Raw genomic sequence first — 18,100 nt, 5'->3', positions numbered from 1 at the left:
GGACAGAATGGTGATATTAATAGTTGCCTATAACACGCAGGGTTTACAAAATCGTCATAAGTGTTAACTTATTAGAGCACAACTCACGACTGAGCAGTTGCATCGATGTGCCTCTTGGACTAGAAGCAGCTTATAGACCAAGGTCAAAGATATGTGCCTAAGCAAGCCTGCATGGTTGCCACAACTTTCAAAGAAAATAAGTCTCATTACTTTATTGTCACACCTCGTACGTACTCCCTTTCCTGGCATATTTCGTAATTTGCCTTTCCGTCGCTTAAAAATTCTTCCCTTAAGTAAACGAGTGAGTTTTGAGCAACATGAATTCTGTCTCAGAGTATGTTTTTTTCCGGTATCGTGCAGTACGCTGGGCAAGTGGCTCGCACCTCAAAATCTCCAGGAGGTACCTCTTGTGATGGCGCATACGCATGGATAGTGAGTTTCGGCATTAACATTTTTTTGTAAAGAACTGTTTAATGTCAGGTTACACTGTGGTATATACAGGGTGTTACAAAAAGGTACCACCAAACTTTCAGGAAACATTCCTCACACACAAAGAAAGAAAATATGTTATGTGGACATGTGTCCGGAAACGCTTACTTTCCATGTTAGAGCTCATTTTATTACTTCTCTTCAAATCACATTAATTATGGAATGGAAACACACAGCAACAGAACGTACCAGCGTGACATCAAACACTTTGTTACAGGAAATGTTTAAAATGTCCTCCGTTAGCGAGGATACATGCATCCACCCTCCGTCGCATGGAATCCCTGATGCGCTGATGCAGCCCTGGAGAATGGCGTATTGTATCACAGCCGTCCACAATACGAGCACAAAAAGTCACTACATTTGGTACCGGGGTTGCGTAGACAAGAGCTTTTAAATGCCTCCATAAATGAATGTCAAGCGGGTTGAGGTTAGGAGAGCGTGGAGACCATGGAATTGGTCCGCCTGTACCAATCCATCGGTCACCGAATCTGTTGTTGAGAAGCGTACGAACACTTCGACTGAAATGTGCAGGAGCTCCATCGTGCATGAACCACATGTTGTGTCGTACTTGTAAAGGCACATCAAGACATCACTATCAATGCCTGCCCAAACGTTCACAGAAAATCTGTGTTGATGACGTGATTGCACAATTGCGTGCGGATACTCGTCAGCCCACACATGTTGACTGTGAAAATTTACAATTTGATCACCTTGGAATGAAGCCTCACCCGCAAAGAGAACATTTGCACTGAAATGAGGATTGACACATTGTTGGATGAACCATTCGTAGAAGTGTACCCGTGGACGCCAATCAGCTGCTGATAGTGCCTGCACACGCTGTACATGGTACGGAAACAACTGGTTCTCCCGTAGCACTCTCCATACAGTGACGTGGTCAAAGTTACCTTGTACAGCAGCAACTTCTCTGACGCTGACATTAGGGTTATCGTCAACTGCACGAAGAATTGCCTCGTCCATTGCAGGTGTCCTCGTCATTCTAGGCCTTCCCCAGTCGCGAGTCATAGGCTGGAATGTTCCGTGCTCCCTAAGAAGCCAATCAATTACTTCGAACGTCTTCCTGCCGGGACACCTTCGTTCTGGAAATCTGTCCCGATACAAACGTACCGCGCCACGGATATTGCCCCGTGCTTATCCATACATCAAATGGGCATCTGCCAACTCCGCATTTGTAAACATTGCATTGGCTGCAAAACCACATTCGTGATGAACACTAACCTGTTGATGCTACGTACTGATGTGCTTGATGCTAGTACTGTACAGCAATGAGTGGCATGTCAACTGACGAAACTAAAATGAGCTCTAACATGGAAATTAAGCGTTTCCGGACACATGTCCACATAACGTATTTTCTTTATTTGTGTGTGAGGAATGTTTCCTGAAAGTTTGGCCGTACCTTTTTGTAACACCCTGTATAGCTAGTACTTCAATAAGGAGCAGTGGTGAGGGGGAGGGGGGGATATGTGGAATAACTGTGTGGTGGAAGAGCTCTGTGTTTTCGATGCAGAACTGGAGCTCTTCAGCCCCTGTGCATACATTCGAGCGACACGGCGCGACCTCCTCCACGCGCCGCGTCTGCAGACGCCTTCCCCCCCCCCCCCCCCCCTATCCTTCCCCGGCACGCCCCTGCCCCCTCCACTGCCCGCGTCGCCCACGCGACGCTTTATTGAGTCGGCTCAGAGGCAGAGCGCCAGTTTGGCGAGTGACGGCCGTCTAGCAGCAGCGGCAGCAGTAGTTCCGTGCTGTGCCGTCAAAACCGGCGGCAGCGCCACAGCCGACCCGGCGCCGCATGACGCGTTCCCAGCCGTCGCCAACGGTGAGTGGGCCGCATGCACAGAACTTCCCTTGCATTTTGTCAAACTGGCCAGTGGGGACTCTGAAGCTTCGACCAGTGGTCGCGAAACTGCGAACAGCGGTTCTCAGCCATACTTTACAGCAATAATAGCCGAATCCAAAACTGTCAACTAAGGTTAAGAGCTTCTCCATAGTTTTCATGCTCAGCAACAACCAAAAATACAGTAAAACGGCGGTTAACCGCACTCGGGTCAACCAAAATTCGGTTTACCCGAGCCGACCGTTGTGGCCTAGCGGTTCTAGGCTCTTCAGTCCGGAACCGCGCTGCTGCTACGGTCGCAGGTTCGAATCCTGCCTCATGCATGGATGTGTATGATGTCCTTAGGTCAGTTAGGATTAAGTATTCTAAGTCTAGGGAACCGATTTTAAGTCTCATAGTGCTCAGAGCCATTTGAACCATTTTTTTTCCAGTTTACCCGAAACTTCTCCGAAAATCCAAAATTAAGCTGTTTCTGTCCGTTGCGTCCGTATTTTTGTGTTGTGTCGATTAAAAGCTGATGTATAAGCTGCTATCGCCGCGCGGGATTAGCCGAGCAGACTAGGGCGGTGCAGTCATGGACTGTGAGGCTGGTCCCGGCGGAGGTTCGAGTCCTCCCTCGTGCATGGATGTGTGTGTTTGTCCTTAGGATAATTTAGGTTAAGTAGTGTGTAAGCTTAGAGACTGATGACCTAAGCAGTTAAGTCCCATAAGATTTCACACTGATTTGAACATAAGCTGCTATCAATGTAATTGGAAAAAGAAGTTTATTGTAAACGGTCACAGCTAATTACGGAGTTTACGTTACTACTATTTCAGAATTGGTCTAGTGAATATCTAAATTTCCAGAGCAAACTGTAGAAAATAGTCATAGAAAAACACTGAAACCTTCCGACTTAGAAACAATGGGCGAAGTTCTTATCTTTGGTTCAACTATAAACTAGAAAAAGGCTTGCCCTTCACTGGACCAATACTGGAAGAAAAAGCTTAAATGGTGGCAGAGTCGTTAAATAAGGGAGGAAAAGATTTTCCTTCACGTTCTGATGTGAAAACTGATACGGCATTCGGCAACTGAATGTATGTGCTTTCAAAACAGAGCTTAAAGAGTACACCAAAGGCTATACAAAGAATCGGATTTACAACACCGATGAAACGGGAGTTAACTTCAAGATGTTGCTAACAATATTCTTAGCATCTTCAAGAGGAATAACCGCCACAGGACACAAAATGAAAAAAGAACGGATAACTGTTCTTTTGGCATCAAACGCTTCTGCCCCACACAGAAGGCATCGGGAAGTCCAAAAAACCTCTAGCCTTGGAGGATGTTGACCAAATCGCTCCACCAGTTTTGTTTATAGTATCCAAAAAAGTTCCTGGATGTCTTGTCTTGTTTGGTGCTCAGTTTGTAAAGGAAGTTGAAAATTTTTTAACTGAGAAAGGTCTGCTTAAAAAGCCTTCTTATTAAGTGACAGCGCGCCTACGCATCCTTGCGAGCTGAAAGGTGACGATAATGTGCGTTCCTTCCCCCAAATGTTATCACTCTAACTGAGGATATTCGTGGAAAATCGGGATAATCCTCTAATGTAAAAAGAGATAAGTGTTGGCATCTGTTACTGGGTACGAGAACTATCAAAACTGACATTAGTCTCGTCCCTAAATGTTCTGACGTGATTTTTAGGGGTGAGACCAATGTCAATGTTGATAGTTCCCGTACCCAGTAACAGATGGCAACACTGATCTCTGAGGTTTTACATTTGAGAGTTAGTCCGTTTTTCCCCGCGTGTCTTCAATTGAACCACTGGATCAGTACGTAACAGGGGCATTTACGCGCTACCGATGGCTCTTTTTGAGAACAATCCCTCAAGATAGTAACATGCAAGACAAAAACATGAGCGATGCGCTGAAAGCAGCATAAATGAAACACGTGATTTATTGGTGTGCGCAAGCCTGGCATAACATGAAAGCAGAAACTCTTCAAGGTGCTGGAGAAAACTGTATGACGTAGATAGGTCCTAGGTGGAAGGATGGGTTGTCGCGGACGACTTGCAAGAAACCACGGACTACTAAATTGTAGGAACACTGTTGCTGTCAAATGCTAACACGACCAAAGATCTCTAAGTAGATAACGTGGATGCAGAGTGACATCTGACGAAGGTTTACGAGCACTAAAGGTAAGCCTACATCAAGACTTTGTCTTCCGAAAACATCCTGGGTATGGCTTACAGTACGAGTGTTATTATTGTAGGTTGCCCTAAGATTTGTTAACAATGCAGATTTTTTAAAAGAGCCGGCTGCCGTATTTCAAATGAAACGATGGAGGGACGTCGGTGCTCAAAAACTTGTGGTTCGTTGGTTGGTTCGGGAAGGAGACCAGACAACGTGGTCATCGGTCTCATCGGATTAGGGAAGGATGGGGAAGGAAGTCGGCCGTGCCCTTTCAGAGGAACTATCCCGACATTTGCCTGGAGTGACTTAGGGAAATCACGGCAAACCTAAATCAGGATGGCCGGACGCGGGATGGAACCGTCGTCCTCCCGAATGCGAGTCCAGTGTCTAACCACTGCGGCACCTCGCTCGGTAAAACTTGTGGAACGACACAAGAAACAAACAAAAATTACTGCTTTTGTAAAGAAATTCATGTGCTGAAAATTATTAAGTATTGCACTGTAATCCGAAGAATTTAATTTTACCGTTAATTAAAAACATAAGCGCAGTCAACAAAAAGATTTTTTAATTGGTTGGACCTCCAAAAATTTCCAAAAGTGCGTACTGTCACTACAGTAGAAAATATTGTAATACATATTAGATGTTCATGGATTAACCGAAAAAATTGTTATCCGAAACGGCTTCCCCAACCACTTCCCCGTCCACCCTTTTAGTTCGGTTAACCGGAGTTGTACTGTACTAACAGATACAGCAATATTTCAAGATGAGATTAATTTTAAATGGCAGTGGTTAATTCGGCCGTGAGCTGAGTAAGTTTGGCCGCTTGCCTCAGGGGCTGAAGGGCAAGTAGAAACTCTACTGTGGCTTCGGAGGATATGACAAGGAGGAATGTTTTGTAGTTTGTCTTCCAGTACTGACAACTCAAGGGCGTACGCGAACGTGCCAAGCAGCTGTTATGATATAAATTGTACATGGAAGTAACAAGAAATCGTGAATGCTCGTTATAGAGACGATAATCTTCAAATGCGGCACATATTTGTGGCAAAGAATTTGGAACTAAATTAAGGCTGTTATAAAACAACGCTATGAGCAGAAGAAAAAAAAGACACTCAAAACATTTAGTAAACATTTGTGAATGTGTCTCATGCTTCATATCGTACTTACTCTCCTGAATCAGTTAAATCATCGGCTCACACAAACAACACCACAACACATTGCTAGGAAATTAGTGTGTCACAAGTATGGGGTCGCTGGCAAGCAATCTAAAACAGAGAACAGTCGACACGAGCAGTTTCCAATGGTGCCAACCTTTGACGATCAGTCCTTGGAGCCGGTGGCCAACTTATCGCGCCCTAATTATAGCTACTCTGCTGGGAATTCATAACATACTAACTTATCCGGGTTACGACTTAATAAGATCATCAGTACATATGCGCCAGAGGTGCTGCCCCAAGATGTCCGTATTGGCTCTTGAGGGAAAAGTTTGAGCACCTGTTTTAGACCATAAAGAGTGCGCGCGTGTCTCTGTCGAACTGAACTTGCGGGGCACCTTCAAATATCACGTGACAGATAGAATAAAACAGATCCCTGTCATTCAGCGCTGAGCGAAAAAATTTTCTCATTTGTGGCAGGAATCAAATTCAGATTTTCACATTTAAGCGAGCTTCATTATTAGTATTACATCATTAAATCCTCACGCATAATTCAATGAAAAATGGAACTACCGTGTATAAAACGTCATATATGATATGAAACGATATGATTTTGCAGGTATGTTCACTAGTGTAGTTCGATACTGTGTGAAAACAGTTTTACGAATGGAGTTATGAGCAAAGAAGTAATAAATTAAAACGTCATGCTTGATGCTGCAGTTTTACTGCATGAACTTCGAAAATGTAGTAAGCGAAAAAATATTTCCTTTCATTATTTTATGGAGAACGTCAGCGGGAAAAAAAGTCAGCAAAAATTTGAAATTATATGCAAAATTTCTCTCAAGACATATACACAGTTTCTATTCGTAATTCTTGACTTACTGTTCTAAATCTTTAACATAAGTGTAATGAGTAGATTATGATAACATTCTAAATTTCTTTAATTCCTCAGTAACTCCATGAACTACTGAAATCAAATCTTTGTTGCCTCCGAGAGACGTTAGTAGCCAATCTGCTACTCGGACAGTGCACCGGCTTAGGCGTTTGGGAATACGCAGAAGGCGAACAAAAATACAGAAACGCTAAAGTCACAATCCATTAACACGATTAATACAATGTACGAAAACCGCTGGCGTTCAAAACAGCACCGTATGGTTTTCAAAGGAATCTTATGCTATCCTTGCAGCAAAATAGTGATAAGTTTAGGTAACAATCACGCAACCTCGTCTCCAAAGTAGACCGCAAAGACTGCATTATATTGAGATCTGGTGACTGTGGTGACCACTGCAGATGCAACAATTCATCCTCGTGCTCACAAGACCAGTCCTGGACAATGCAAGCAGTAAGAACAGAGGCCCTGCCGCTTTGGAACACAGCCGAACCATTAGAGAACAAACACTGTACCATGGTATGGATCTGATCAGCCAAAATGGTCACACAATCTTTGGCACTAATGCGATCTCGCAGAGTAACCATGGGGCCTATAGAATACCACGATGTGGCTGCCAATCATCATCGATTCGCCGCTATGTTTAACTTTTAGGACATAAACGCGGCCAGAAGTTGGAAACAGTGTCGAACAGGATTCAACTGACCGAATGACATCCTTGCTTTGCTCCACAGTCCAGGTTTTGTGGCATTGGATCCGCGTTTTCCTCTTACGGCCGTTTGCATCATTGATGAGTGGTTTTGAAATTCCAGTTCGTCCTTCAATTACCTGCAGGGTTCGCGTGTGCGATATGCAGTTCTACAGTGACTTTTGCAGTTGTCGTCTTATTTTTCGTCACAATCCTCGTCAACGACCCTCCATCACGATCACTCAACAGCCACTTTCGTTCGCGTTTTGAGTAAGCAGATGATGTTTTCCCGGTTTCCCTGTATGTGACACAAATCTTCGACACGGTCTCTCTTGAAATACCAACGCTTCGACTCCCTTGATTAGAAAAGCACTCAACAAACGAGAATCAACAATTTGCTCACCAGAAATCACTTGGCTCCTGCATAAGGCCCACACAATTACACAGAACACTGTTCTGACCACGGCTGACACTTGCAGCCCACCACTGGTCATCGGGGCTCAGTCAGAAGCAGGACATCACTGGAGACAATTCTATCAAGTCAATAAGATTCCAGGCCGAAGGCGTGTCTGGAAACGCCCCAGACAGCGTTGGGGTTCCAACCTGACTGTCCCTCTCCATACGGCCCGACAACCAGGGCTGACGGTCTGGGGTGTCATTTGTTTTCATTGCAGAAGCCCTTTGGTTATAATCCACGGCATCATTACCGCCGTACGTGGATGATATTCTACGCTCCGTTTTGTTGCCCTTAATGGCAAGCTGTCCTGCTGTTACATTTCAGCAAGATAATGCCCGCCTATACACTGCGATAGTTTCTACTGCTTGTCTTCGGGCTTGCCAAACCCTACCTTGGCCAGTAAGGTCTCCGGATCTCTCAACAGCTGAGAACGTTTGGAGCATTATAGGCTGGGTCCTCCAACTAGCTCGTGATTTCGACGATTTAACGCGTCAATTGGTCATAATTTGGCACGATACCCCTCAGGAGGACATCCAACTCTATCAATTAATGCCAGGCCAAATAACTCCTTTCATAAGGGCCAGAGGTGGACCTACACGTTATTGACGTCATCAATGTGTGTAAGCTCTTTCTCTTGAAGAAATCATCCATTTTTTCTGAAATTGTAATCGTTTATTTGTCTTTACATGTACATCACATTCACCGATTTCCGTTCCATTCGGATAATTCTTAGTGGTGCGTAGGTCTTCTTTTTTATGTCTTAGAGTGTACAGCACCTCTGAGTGGCTACTATTGGTTATAACATTTACTCGAAGCCAACAAGACCATGCTGTTGCTGGTAAAGAGCGGCCTTTCCGCTTTGTTGTTACAGTTGTGCATCCAATACTTTCTGGAGGGAGAGTTTCCATTATTTTACTTTTTTGTGAAGAAACTTCTTGCCTTTATTATATTATTTATTACATCTATACCGTTTGGCAAAGGATAGGAGTTTCTAATTACTCTCTTGAACTGCGGGATGTACCGTGACTTCACAACACTTTCTTCATTTCTTACCCATTAATGACATTTTTTGTAATGTCATATTTATGCGGTATACACAGCTAACTGAAACTGAAAACGCTGTTCCAACATTTTGACGAAGTGTAAATGGATATGTTGGTAGTCTCAAAGACGACAGGTTCTTCAATAGGAAAAACAGAGGTGGTACATCACCTTACCTCACGATGACCAGCTACAAGCGGTAGGGAAACATGGCACTGTAAGGAGCACAAAGGGGTGATGCACACATTTCAGCCCACGAAAGCAATAGATAAGAATTAATTTCACGTACAAACACTAGAAACAGCCGTTAAGTATGCATACCCACCTGTAAAATTTTGTAGATTCTAACCTTTGAATAATTCAAACGTTTTATTCAATTTACTGCTTATTCTTTTACTTTTACGGTTTCCACTCGATTTCCTCATAAAATGGTTCCCTCAATTTATTCAGAGTCCAGGTGACATCAAATAACTATTAAACTGTAAATTGCAGGGAAAAACTACAAACCTTAGCATACTTACTACGCTTCCTACAAACAGTCCAACCATTATTATAGCAATTCATAATGTAGAAGTTAATTCGACCTTGAAAGGATTAATTATTACGTTTTCAGGAGACTGTTACGAACCATTTCTGTCTTACTTGTAGCATGTCTCCATAGGACGTTAGTAATCTATTCCACCCCCGGAATTTCTTGGACGCCACGTAGTGAAAGACCACCGCATTTTGGACATAATTTCTGCTCATTTAGCAGTGATTGATAGGTTTCTGTCCCGTTAGGGAATATGGTGGACTCGCGCTAATGATAATCATCGCCCTAAAGTTAGATTCAGAAATCGGTGACATTCGTTGATACGTGTACTAGTATATTTCACTTCGGCGAGGTTCTAAGTGCACACCATTTAACTTTGTCAGAGTGAAAGATGTGTGTAGATGTGTGACGATGGGTATTTCTGATATCACTATATTACCCCCCCCCCCCCCTCCTTTCGTGTTCCATTTGCGAATAGTGATTGCGAAGTCTCTGACTCTTTCACTTGTGTTCATTTCGCGTAATTTATGTGAGAGGTAGTAATATGCTAATCAGCACTTATTGTAATGTACGCTCTCGGAATTTCAAAGGTGTGCGTCATGCACAACGGCTCTCTTGTAACTTCTACCTTTGGATATTTTGTATCTTGTAATGAACACATGGTGTGTCGTGGGGCGATCACTCTGTTTTTAAAGTAATTGAAAAGCCACGATCGCTTCAATATCGTTTACTAGATGACCGGTTTCAGCACTCTGAAGGTGCCATCATCGGATCTGAAACGTGGACTAACATTTATAAAACCGTATCGACATCATGGCACATGAGGCAGACCATCTGATAAACATCATTGTCACAACCAATAAAAAATAATAAAAAACTGCTCTCATGGTCGTTCTTTCCATAAAATATAAATCTGAAATCACCAGATGAAACTACCACTGCTCGCCTAACACCGGTCGGCTTCATCACTGCCCTATATATGGTTTTATAAATGTTAGTCCACGTTTCAGATCCGAGGGTGGCACCTTCAGAGTGCTGAAACCGGTCATCTAGTAAACGATATTGAAGCGATCGTGGCTTTTCAATTACTTTAAAATTCTGTATCTCCCCTGTTAGTCCTGCTTGCAGAGAGTCCCAGACTGACGACTTATATTCAGGGTCGATTGTACTAATGTTCTGAATGGCCCTTACTTGCCGGATGAATTACATTTCCTAAAGATTCTTCCAATTAGTCCACGCCTATAACCCATTTTCCCTACAACTAGTTTCATTAACGGTGTGCTTCGGGATCGGTTGCCGAATCATTGATTCCATTATGAGCACAATATTTCGACGATCAATCCAGCCGTCTTCTTCTGCTGGTGGTCGACGGAATACTGTGCAAGAAACGGACACAACGATTCGGCAGAACACCTCGAAGAACACCTTAATGTCAAGCCGCGAAAAGCAACTAGTTTTAAGTCGTCATTCCACTGCATGTCATCCCAGGCGCTTACTCCTAGCTATTTTACGATTGTTACCGTTTCCAGAGACACAATGAAGTGACAAAAGTCATGGAAGGACGATATGCACATACTCAGTTGGCGGTAATACCGTGTACACAAGGTATAAAAGGGCAGTTTATTGGCGGAGCTGTCATTTGTTCTCAGGTGATTCATGTGAAGAGGGTTACGACGTGTTTCTAGCCGCACGACAGGAACTAAAGGGATTTGAACGCGTAATGGTAGCTGCAGCGAGACGGATGGCACATTCCATTTCGGAAATCGTTAGGGAATTCAATATTCTGAGATCAGCAGTGTCAAGAGTGTGCCGAGAATACCAAATTTCAGCCATTACCTCCAACTACGGACAACGCATGGCCGATGGCCTTCACTTAACGACCGAGACCAGCAGAGTTTGCGTGGAGTCGTCAGTGCTAATAGACAAGCAACGCTGCATGAAATAACAGCAGACATCGAAAGGGACGTACGATGATCGTGTCTGTTAGGAAAGTGCGGCGGAAATTGGCGTTAACGGGCTATGGCAGCAGACGACCGACGTGAGTGCCTTCGCTAACTGGAGGACGTTTCCTACAGCGCCTCTCATGAGATCGTGACCGTATGGACTGGACCCTAGACTAATGGAAAGCCGGGGCCTGGTCATATGAGTACCGATTTCAGTTGGCAAGGGCTGACGGTAGGGTTCTAGTGCAGCGTATTCCCCACGAAGCCATAGATCCAAGTTGTCAACAAGGTACTGTGCAATCTGTTGGTGGCTCCACAATGGTGTCGGCTGTGTTTACATGGAATAGACTGCATCCTCTGGTCCAAATGGTTATTCTCGGTGACTTGAAAACCATCTGCAACCATTCATGGACTTCGTTTTCCCACACAACGATGGAATTACCTCGAACTAAACGGTCTATTGACACACAACCAACATGGGTTTAGAAAACATCGTTCCTGTGAAACACAACACATGAAGTGCTGAGTGCTATTGATAAGGGATTTCAGATCGATTCCGTAGTCCCCATTTCCGGATGGCTTTTGACAATGTACCACACAAGCGGCTCGTAGTAAAATTGCGTGCTTATGGAATATCGTCTTAGCTATGTGACTGAATTTGCGATTTTCTGTCAGAGAGGTCACAGTTCGTAGTAACTGACGGAAAGTCATCGAGTAAAACAGAAGTGATTTCAGGCGTCCCCCAAGGTAGTGTTATAGGTCCTTCGCTGTCCCTTATCTATATAAACGATTTGGGAGGCAATATGAGCAACCGTCTTCTATTGTTTGCAGATGACGCTGTCGTTTATCGATTTACAAAATCATTAGAAGATCAAAACAAACTACAAAACGATTGATAAAAAATATCTGAATGGTGCGAAAAGTGCCAGTTGACTCTAAATAACGAAAAGTGTGAGGTCATCCACATGAATGCTAAAATAAACTCGTAAACTTGGTTACACGATAAATCAGTCTAATCTAAAAGCCTTAAATTCAACTAAATATCTAGGTATTACAATTAGGAACAACTTATATTGGAAAGAACACATAGAAAACGTTGTGGGGAAGGCTAACCAAAGGCTGCGTTTTATTGGCAGGACACGTAGAAAATGTAACAGACCTACTAAGGAGACTGCCTGCACTACGCTTGTCCGTCGTCTTTTAGAATACTGCTGCGCGGTGTGGGATCCTTACTACATAAGACTGACGGAGAACATTGAAAAAGTTCAAAGAAAGGCAGCACGTTCTGTATTATCGCGAAATATGGGAGAGAGTGTCACAGAAATGATACAGGATTTGGGATGGAAATCATTAAAAGAAAGGCGTTTTTCGTTGCGACGGAATCTTCTCACGAAATTCCAATCACCAACTTTCTCCTCCGAATGCGAAAATACTTTGTTGACACCGACCTACATAGGGCGGATCGATCATCACGACAAAATAAGGGAAATCAGAGCTCGTACGAAAAGATATAGGTGTTCATTCTTTCCGCGCGCTACACGAGATGGAATAATAGAGTATTGTGAAGATGGTTGGATAAACCCTCTGCCGGGCACTTAAATGTGATGTGCAGAGTAACCATGTAGGTGTAGAATCCTTACGGATGACAATGCGCTATGTCGACGGGCCACGTCAGTTAGCAATTGCTTTGAAGAACATTCTGGATAATCCGAGTGAACTATTTGGCCACCCGTATCGGCTGGCATGTATCCCACCGTACATTTATGGGACATAATCGAGAGGTCAATTCGTGCATAAAATCCGGTATTGGCAACGCTTTCGCAATTAGGGACGCCTACTGGAGCAGCATGGCTCATTTTTTGCCGCAGGGGACTTTTAGTGACTTGTTGCGTCCGTTCTACGTCGAGTTTCTGCACTATGCTTAGCAAAAGGAGGTCGGAAACGATATTAGGAGGTATTTCACGACTTTTGTTACCTCAGTCTATGTCGTCATTCCACTGTATGTCGCTCCAGGCAGTTGCTCCTAGCTGTTGTTACTCTTTCCAGAGATATATCGGTGTTTAATCGAATAGTGATGGGTCTTCCCGCCTATTTATGGGCAACGCGTCACATTTATTTATCATACATTAAGCCGGCTCAGCTGCCATTCCACACTCCAAGCTTCCACAAACCGTAAGTCTCCCTGCATTTCGCTACAGGTTTGTGGTGTTGCATCTCTCTTATATACAACTACAGCGACTGCGAACAGCCTTCGTTAAACGGTAAGAACGATAAGTAGTGATAGGAAGCCGAATTCAGAAGGAAAGTGAAAGAGAGGGGGTATAACTCACAGGAATGCGTCCTTCTCAGCCAACAGATGATAATGTTGTAATCACTATTCTTAATTGTTGAAAATGCCATACTCATTATTTCTGGAGTTGCTCTAATTCTTTTGAAAGAAATTGCGTTGTCCCTCATTGACCCTTACGGAGGGTAGAAAGCCACCCTCTTCCCGTCGCTCTTAAATGGCGACAAGACATTGCGTGTTGCAGATGATCGGCGTTAATCTTGAAATATAGTTGCTATAGGCAGTATCTTTCATTTAACGCATCCATTATACCAAACATTTTGAGTGACACACATTTTTGAAGTACACTACTGGCCATTAAAATTGCTACACCAAGAACAAATGCAGATGATAAACGGGTATTCATTGGACAAATATACACTCCTGGAAATGGAAAAAAGAACACATTGACACCGGTGTGTCAGACCCACCATACTTGTTCCGGACACTGCGAGAGGGCTGTACAAGCAATGATCACACGCACGGCACAGCGGACACACCAGGAACCGCGGTGTTGGCCGTCGAATGGCGCTAGCTGCGCAGCATTTGTGCACCGCCGCCGTCAGTGTCAGCCAGTTTGCCGTTGCATACGCAGCTCCATCGCAGCCTTTAACACTGGTAGCATGCCGCGACAGCGTGGACGTGAACCGTATGTGCAGTTGACGGACTTTGAGCGAGGGCGTATAGTGGGCATGCGGGAGGCCGGGTGGACTTACCGCCGAATTGCTCAACACGTGGGGCGTGAGGTCTCCACAGTACATCGATGTTGTCACCAGTGGTCGGCGGAAGGTGCACGTGCCCGTCGACCTGGGACCGGACCGCAGCGACTCACGGATGCACGCCAAAACCGTAGGATCCTACGCAGTGCCGTAGGGGACCGCACCGCCACTTCCCAGCAAATTAGGGACACTGTTGCTCCTGGGGTATCGGCGAGGACCATTCGCAACCGTCTCTATGAAGCTGGGCTACGGTTCCGCACACCGTTAGGCCGTCTTCCGCTCACGCCCCAACATCGTGCAACCCGCCTCCAGTGGTGTCGGGACAGGCGTGAATGGAGGGACGAATGGAGACGTGTCGTCTTCAGCGATGAGAGTCGCTTCTGCCTTGGTGCCAATGATGGTCGTATGCGTGTTTGGCGCCGTGCAGGTGAGCGCCACAATCAGGACTGCATACGACCGAGGCACACAGGGCCAACACCCGGCATCATGGTGTGGGGAGCGATCTCCTACACTGGCCGTACACCTCTGGTGATCGTCGAGGGGACACTGAATAGTGCACGGTACATCCAAACCGTCATCGAACCCATCGTTCTACCATTCCTAGACCGGCAAGGGAACTTGCTGTTCCAACAGGACAATGCACGTCCGCATGTATCCCGTGCCACCCAACGTGCTCTAGAAGGTGTAAGTCAACTACCCTGGCCAGCAAGATCTCCGGATATGTCCCCCATTGAGCATGTTTGGGACTGGATGAAGCACGAACGCTGGTCCAACTGAGGCGCCAGGTGGAAATGTCATGGCAAGCCGTTCCACAGGACTACATCCAGCATCTCTACGATCGTCTCCATGGGAGAATAGCAGCCTGCATTGCTGCGAAAGGTGGATATACACTGTACTAGTGCCGACATTGTGCATGCTCTGTTGCCTGTGTCTATGTGCCTATGGTTCTGTCAGTGTGATCATGTGATGTATCTGACCCCAGGAATGTGTCAATAAAGTTTCCCCTTCCTGGGACAATGAATTCACGGTGTTCTTATTTCAATTTCCAGGAGTGTATTATTCTAGAACTGACATTGATTACATTTTCACGTTATTTTGGTGTATAGATCCTGATAAATCAGTACCCAGAGCAACCAACTCCGGCCGTAATAACAGCCTTGATACGCCTGGGCATTGCCTCAGAGCTTGGATGGCGTGTACAGGTACAGCTGCCCATGCATCTTCAACACGATATCACAGTTCATCAAGAGTAGTCACTGGCGTATTGTGCCGAGCAAGTTGCTCTGCCACCATTGACGAGACATTTTCAATTTTGAGAGATCTGAAGAATGTGCTGTCCAGGGCGGCAGTCGAACATTTTCTGTATCCAGAAAGGCCCGTACAGGACCTGCAACATGCGGTCCTGCATTCTCCTGCAGAAATGTAGGGTTTCGCAGGGATCTAATGAAGGGTAGAGCCACGGGTCGTAACACATCTGAAATGTAACGTAGACTGTTCAAAGTGCCGTCAATGCCAACAAGAGGTGGCCGAGACGTTAACCAATGGCACCCCATATCATCATGCTGGGTGATACGCCAGTATGGCGATGACGAATACACGCTTCCAATGTACGTTCACCATCGCAGGCGCTCCTGTCTGTGATGCAGCGACAGGGTTAGACGCTGCCATGGTCTCCGAGCTTATAGTCCATGCTGCTGCAAGCGTCGTCGAACTGTTCGTGCAGATGGTTGTTGTCTTGTTTCAAATGGTTCAAATGGCTCTGAGCACTATGGGACTCAACTGCTGTGGTCATTAGTCCCCTAGAACTTAGAACCACTTAAACCTAACTAACCTAAGGACATCACACGCATCCATGTCCGAGGCAGGATTCGAACCTGAGACCGAAGCAGTCGCACGGTTCCGGACTGCGCGCCTAGAACCGCGAGACCACCGCGGCCGGCAGGTTGTTGTCTTGCAAAAGTCCCCATCAGTTGACACAGGAATCGAGACGTGACTGCACGATCCGTTACAGCCATGCGGATAAGATGCCTGTCATCTCGACTGCTAGTGATACGAGGCCTTTGGCATCCAGCACGGCATTTCCTATTACCCTCCTGAACACACCGATTCCATATTCTGCTAACAGTCATTGGATCTCGACCAACGCGAACAGCAATGTCGCGATACGATAAACCGCAATCGCGATAGGCTACAATACGCCATTTATCAAAGTCGGAAACGTGATGGTACGCATTTCTCCTCCTTACACTAGGCATCACAACAACGTTTCACCAGGCAACGCCGGTCAACTGCTGTTTGTGTATGAGAAATTGGTTGGTAACTTTCCTCATGTTAGCAACCTTGTGTGAATGCTCTGAAAAGGTAATCATTTTGCCGGCCGGTGTGGCCGAGTGGTTCTAGGCGCTACAGTCTGAAACCGCTCGACCGCTACGGTCGCAGGTTCGAATCCTGCCTCGGGCATGGATATGTGTGATGTCCTTAGGTTAGTTAGGATTAAGTAGTGATAAGTTCAAGTGGACTAATGATCTCTGATGTTAAGTCCCATAGTGCTGAGAGCCATTTGAACCAACTAGCTAATAATTTGCATTTGACAGCATCTTCTTCCTGAAGGTTAAATTTTGCATCTGTAGCACGTCATCTTCGTGGTGTAGCAATTTTAATGGCCAGTAGTGTAATATCCGAAATCATTTCTGATAATCTGAGTACGTTAGAAAGAATATTGGAAGTTTCAAGTGTAAATCGTCCGTGCAGTGTTATTCGCGGTCCAATATTCGTATATGGTGTTATTGTTTGTGTTATCAAATAACATTATGCCTTATGACAGTGATGTAACATTCGTGAATCATCTATATTGCCTCTCCTCGATAAAAACAATGTTGAAAGCCATTATCTAAAAAAATGTTCAGCGTGCAGATACCTGTTCGGCCTCGTCAATACGGAGTTTCCTCCATCACGAATGGCGGTATCACATTATATTGCGAAATCGTTTGACTCGGGCATTGACCGGCTTCGTATGAGGGGCATTGACCGATTTCATACGCGGATGTTTCTTTCGCAACTTTCACAAGCAAAACTGATGTGAGATTAGAGTTTAACGTCCGTCGGCGACAAGATTATTAGAGACGGAGCATATGCTCCGTTTGGGGTAGTGTTGTAAAGAAAAACGACCGTGGTCACTCAAGAGGATAAAAAAACGAGGAAGGACGGGAAACCTTAGTCTGGAAGTTCACACGGGGATTTGAACTGGCATCCTTCTGACTACGATTCCATTCTCGTACCACTGCGATACTTAGATCGATTTTCTCACAAGCAGGGGAAAAGGAAAACCTAGCTCCGCCATCAAGCCTCAGAATCAGATTTCTGTTCGTCGCCATGTCGATCATGAAGTGTCAGTTTTGTGCAAACCGCAGATACAGTTTTTCTATAGAATCGTTTTAAAGTTCAACGATACAGACAGGCTCTGTTCACATTATCTACTAACAGCTGATTCTAGAAACACACAGATAATACAAAGTATACATGGAAAAGTGTTCGTCCCCATACCGTTTGAGTAAAGTTTCGGCACTGATACGTTAAATAAGTTCCAGCGTCCAAGTGAACTCTAATAACAACACGAATCTCATAGCGCAGTAAGGTAAAACGCAACAGATAGAACGTACACTATCTAATCACAAGTTTGCGGAGTCATCAGTCTTCTGACTCGTTTGATGCAGCCCGCCACGAAAACTCTCTCCTCCACTAAAAACTTCAACTCAGTCTAGCACTTGCATCCAAGGTCCTCTATTACATTTTAGATGTATTCTAGTCTCTTTCTTGCCCTGCAGCTCTTACCCTCTACAGCTTTCTCTAA

General features: G+C 45.0%; 1 protein-coding gene across 1 annotated transcript in view; it reads left to right on the top strand.

Annotated features, from left to right (window-relative positions):
• Window positions 1-2,168: 2,168 nt before the first annotated feature.
• LOC126355753 (arylsulfatase B) overlaps window positions 2,169-18,100 on the top strand; it is a 314,105-nt gene continuing 298,173 nt past the window's right edge. The window contains exon 1 of the mRNA XM_050006145.1: window positions 2,169-2,323. Coding sequence (XP_049862102.1) covers window positions 2,297-2,323 — 27 coding nt within the window. The 5' untranslated portion in view covers window positions 2,169-2,296. The remainder of the gene's footprint in view (window positions 2,324-18,100) is intronic.

The sequence above is a fragment of the Schistocerca gregaria genome, chromosome 3, assembly GCF_023897955.1.
Source record: "Schistocerca gregaria isolate iqSchGreg1 chromosome 3, iqSchGreg1.2, whole genome shotgun sequence".
NCBI classification, from domain to species: Eukaryota; Metazoa; Arthropoda; class Insecta; order Orthoptera; family Acrididae; genus Schistocerca; species Schistocerca gregaria.
The sequence above is the reverse complement of the archived record's forward strand: the minus strand, read 5'-3'. Positions and strand labels throughout refer to the sequence as shown.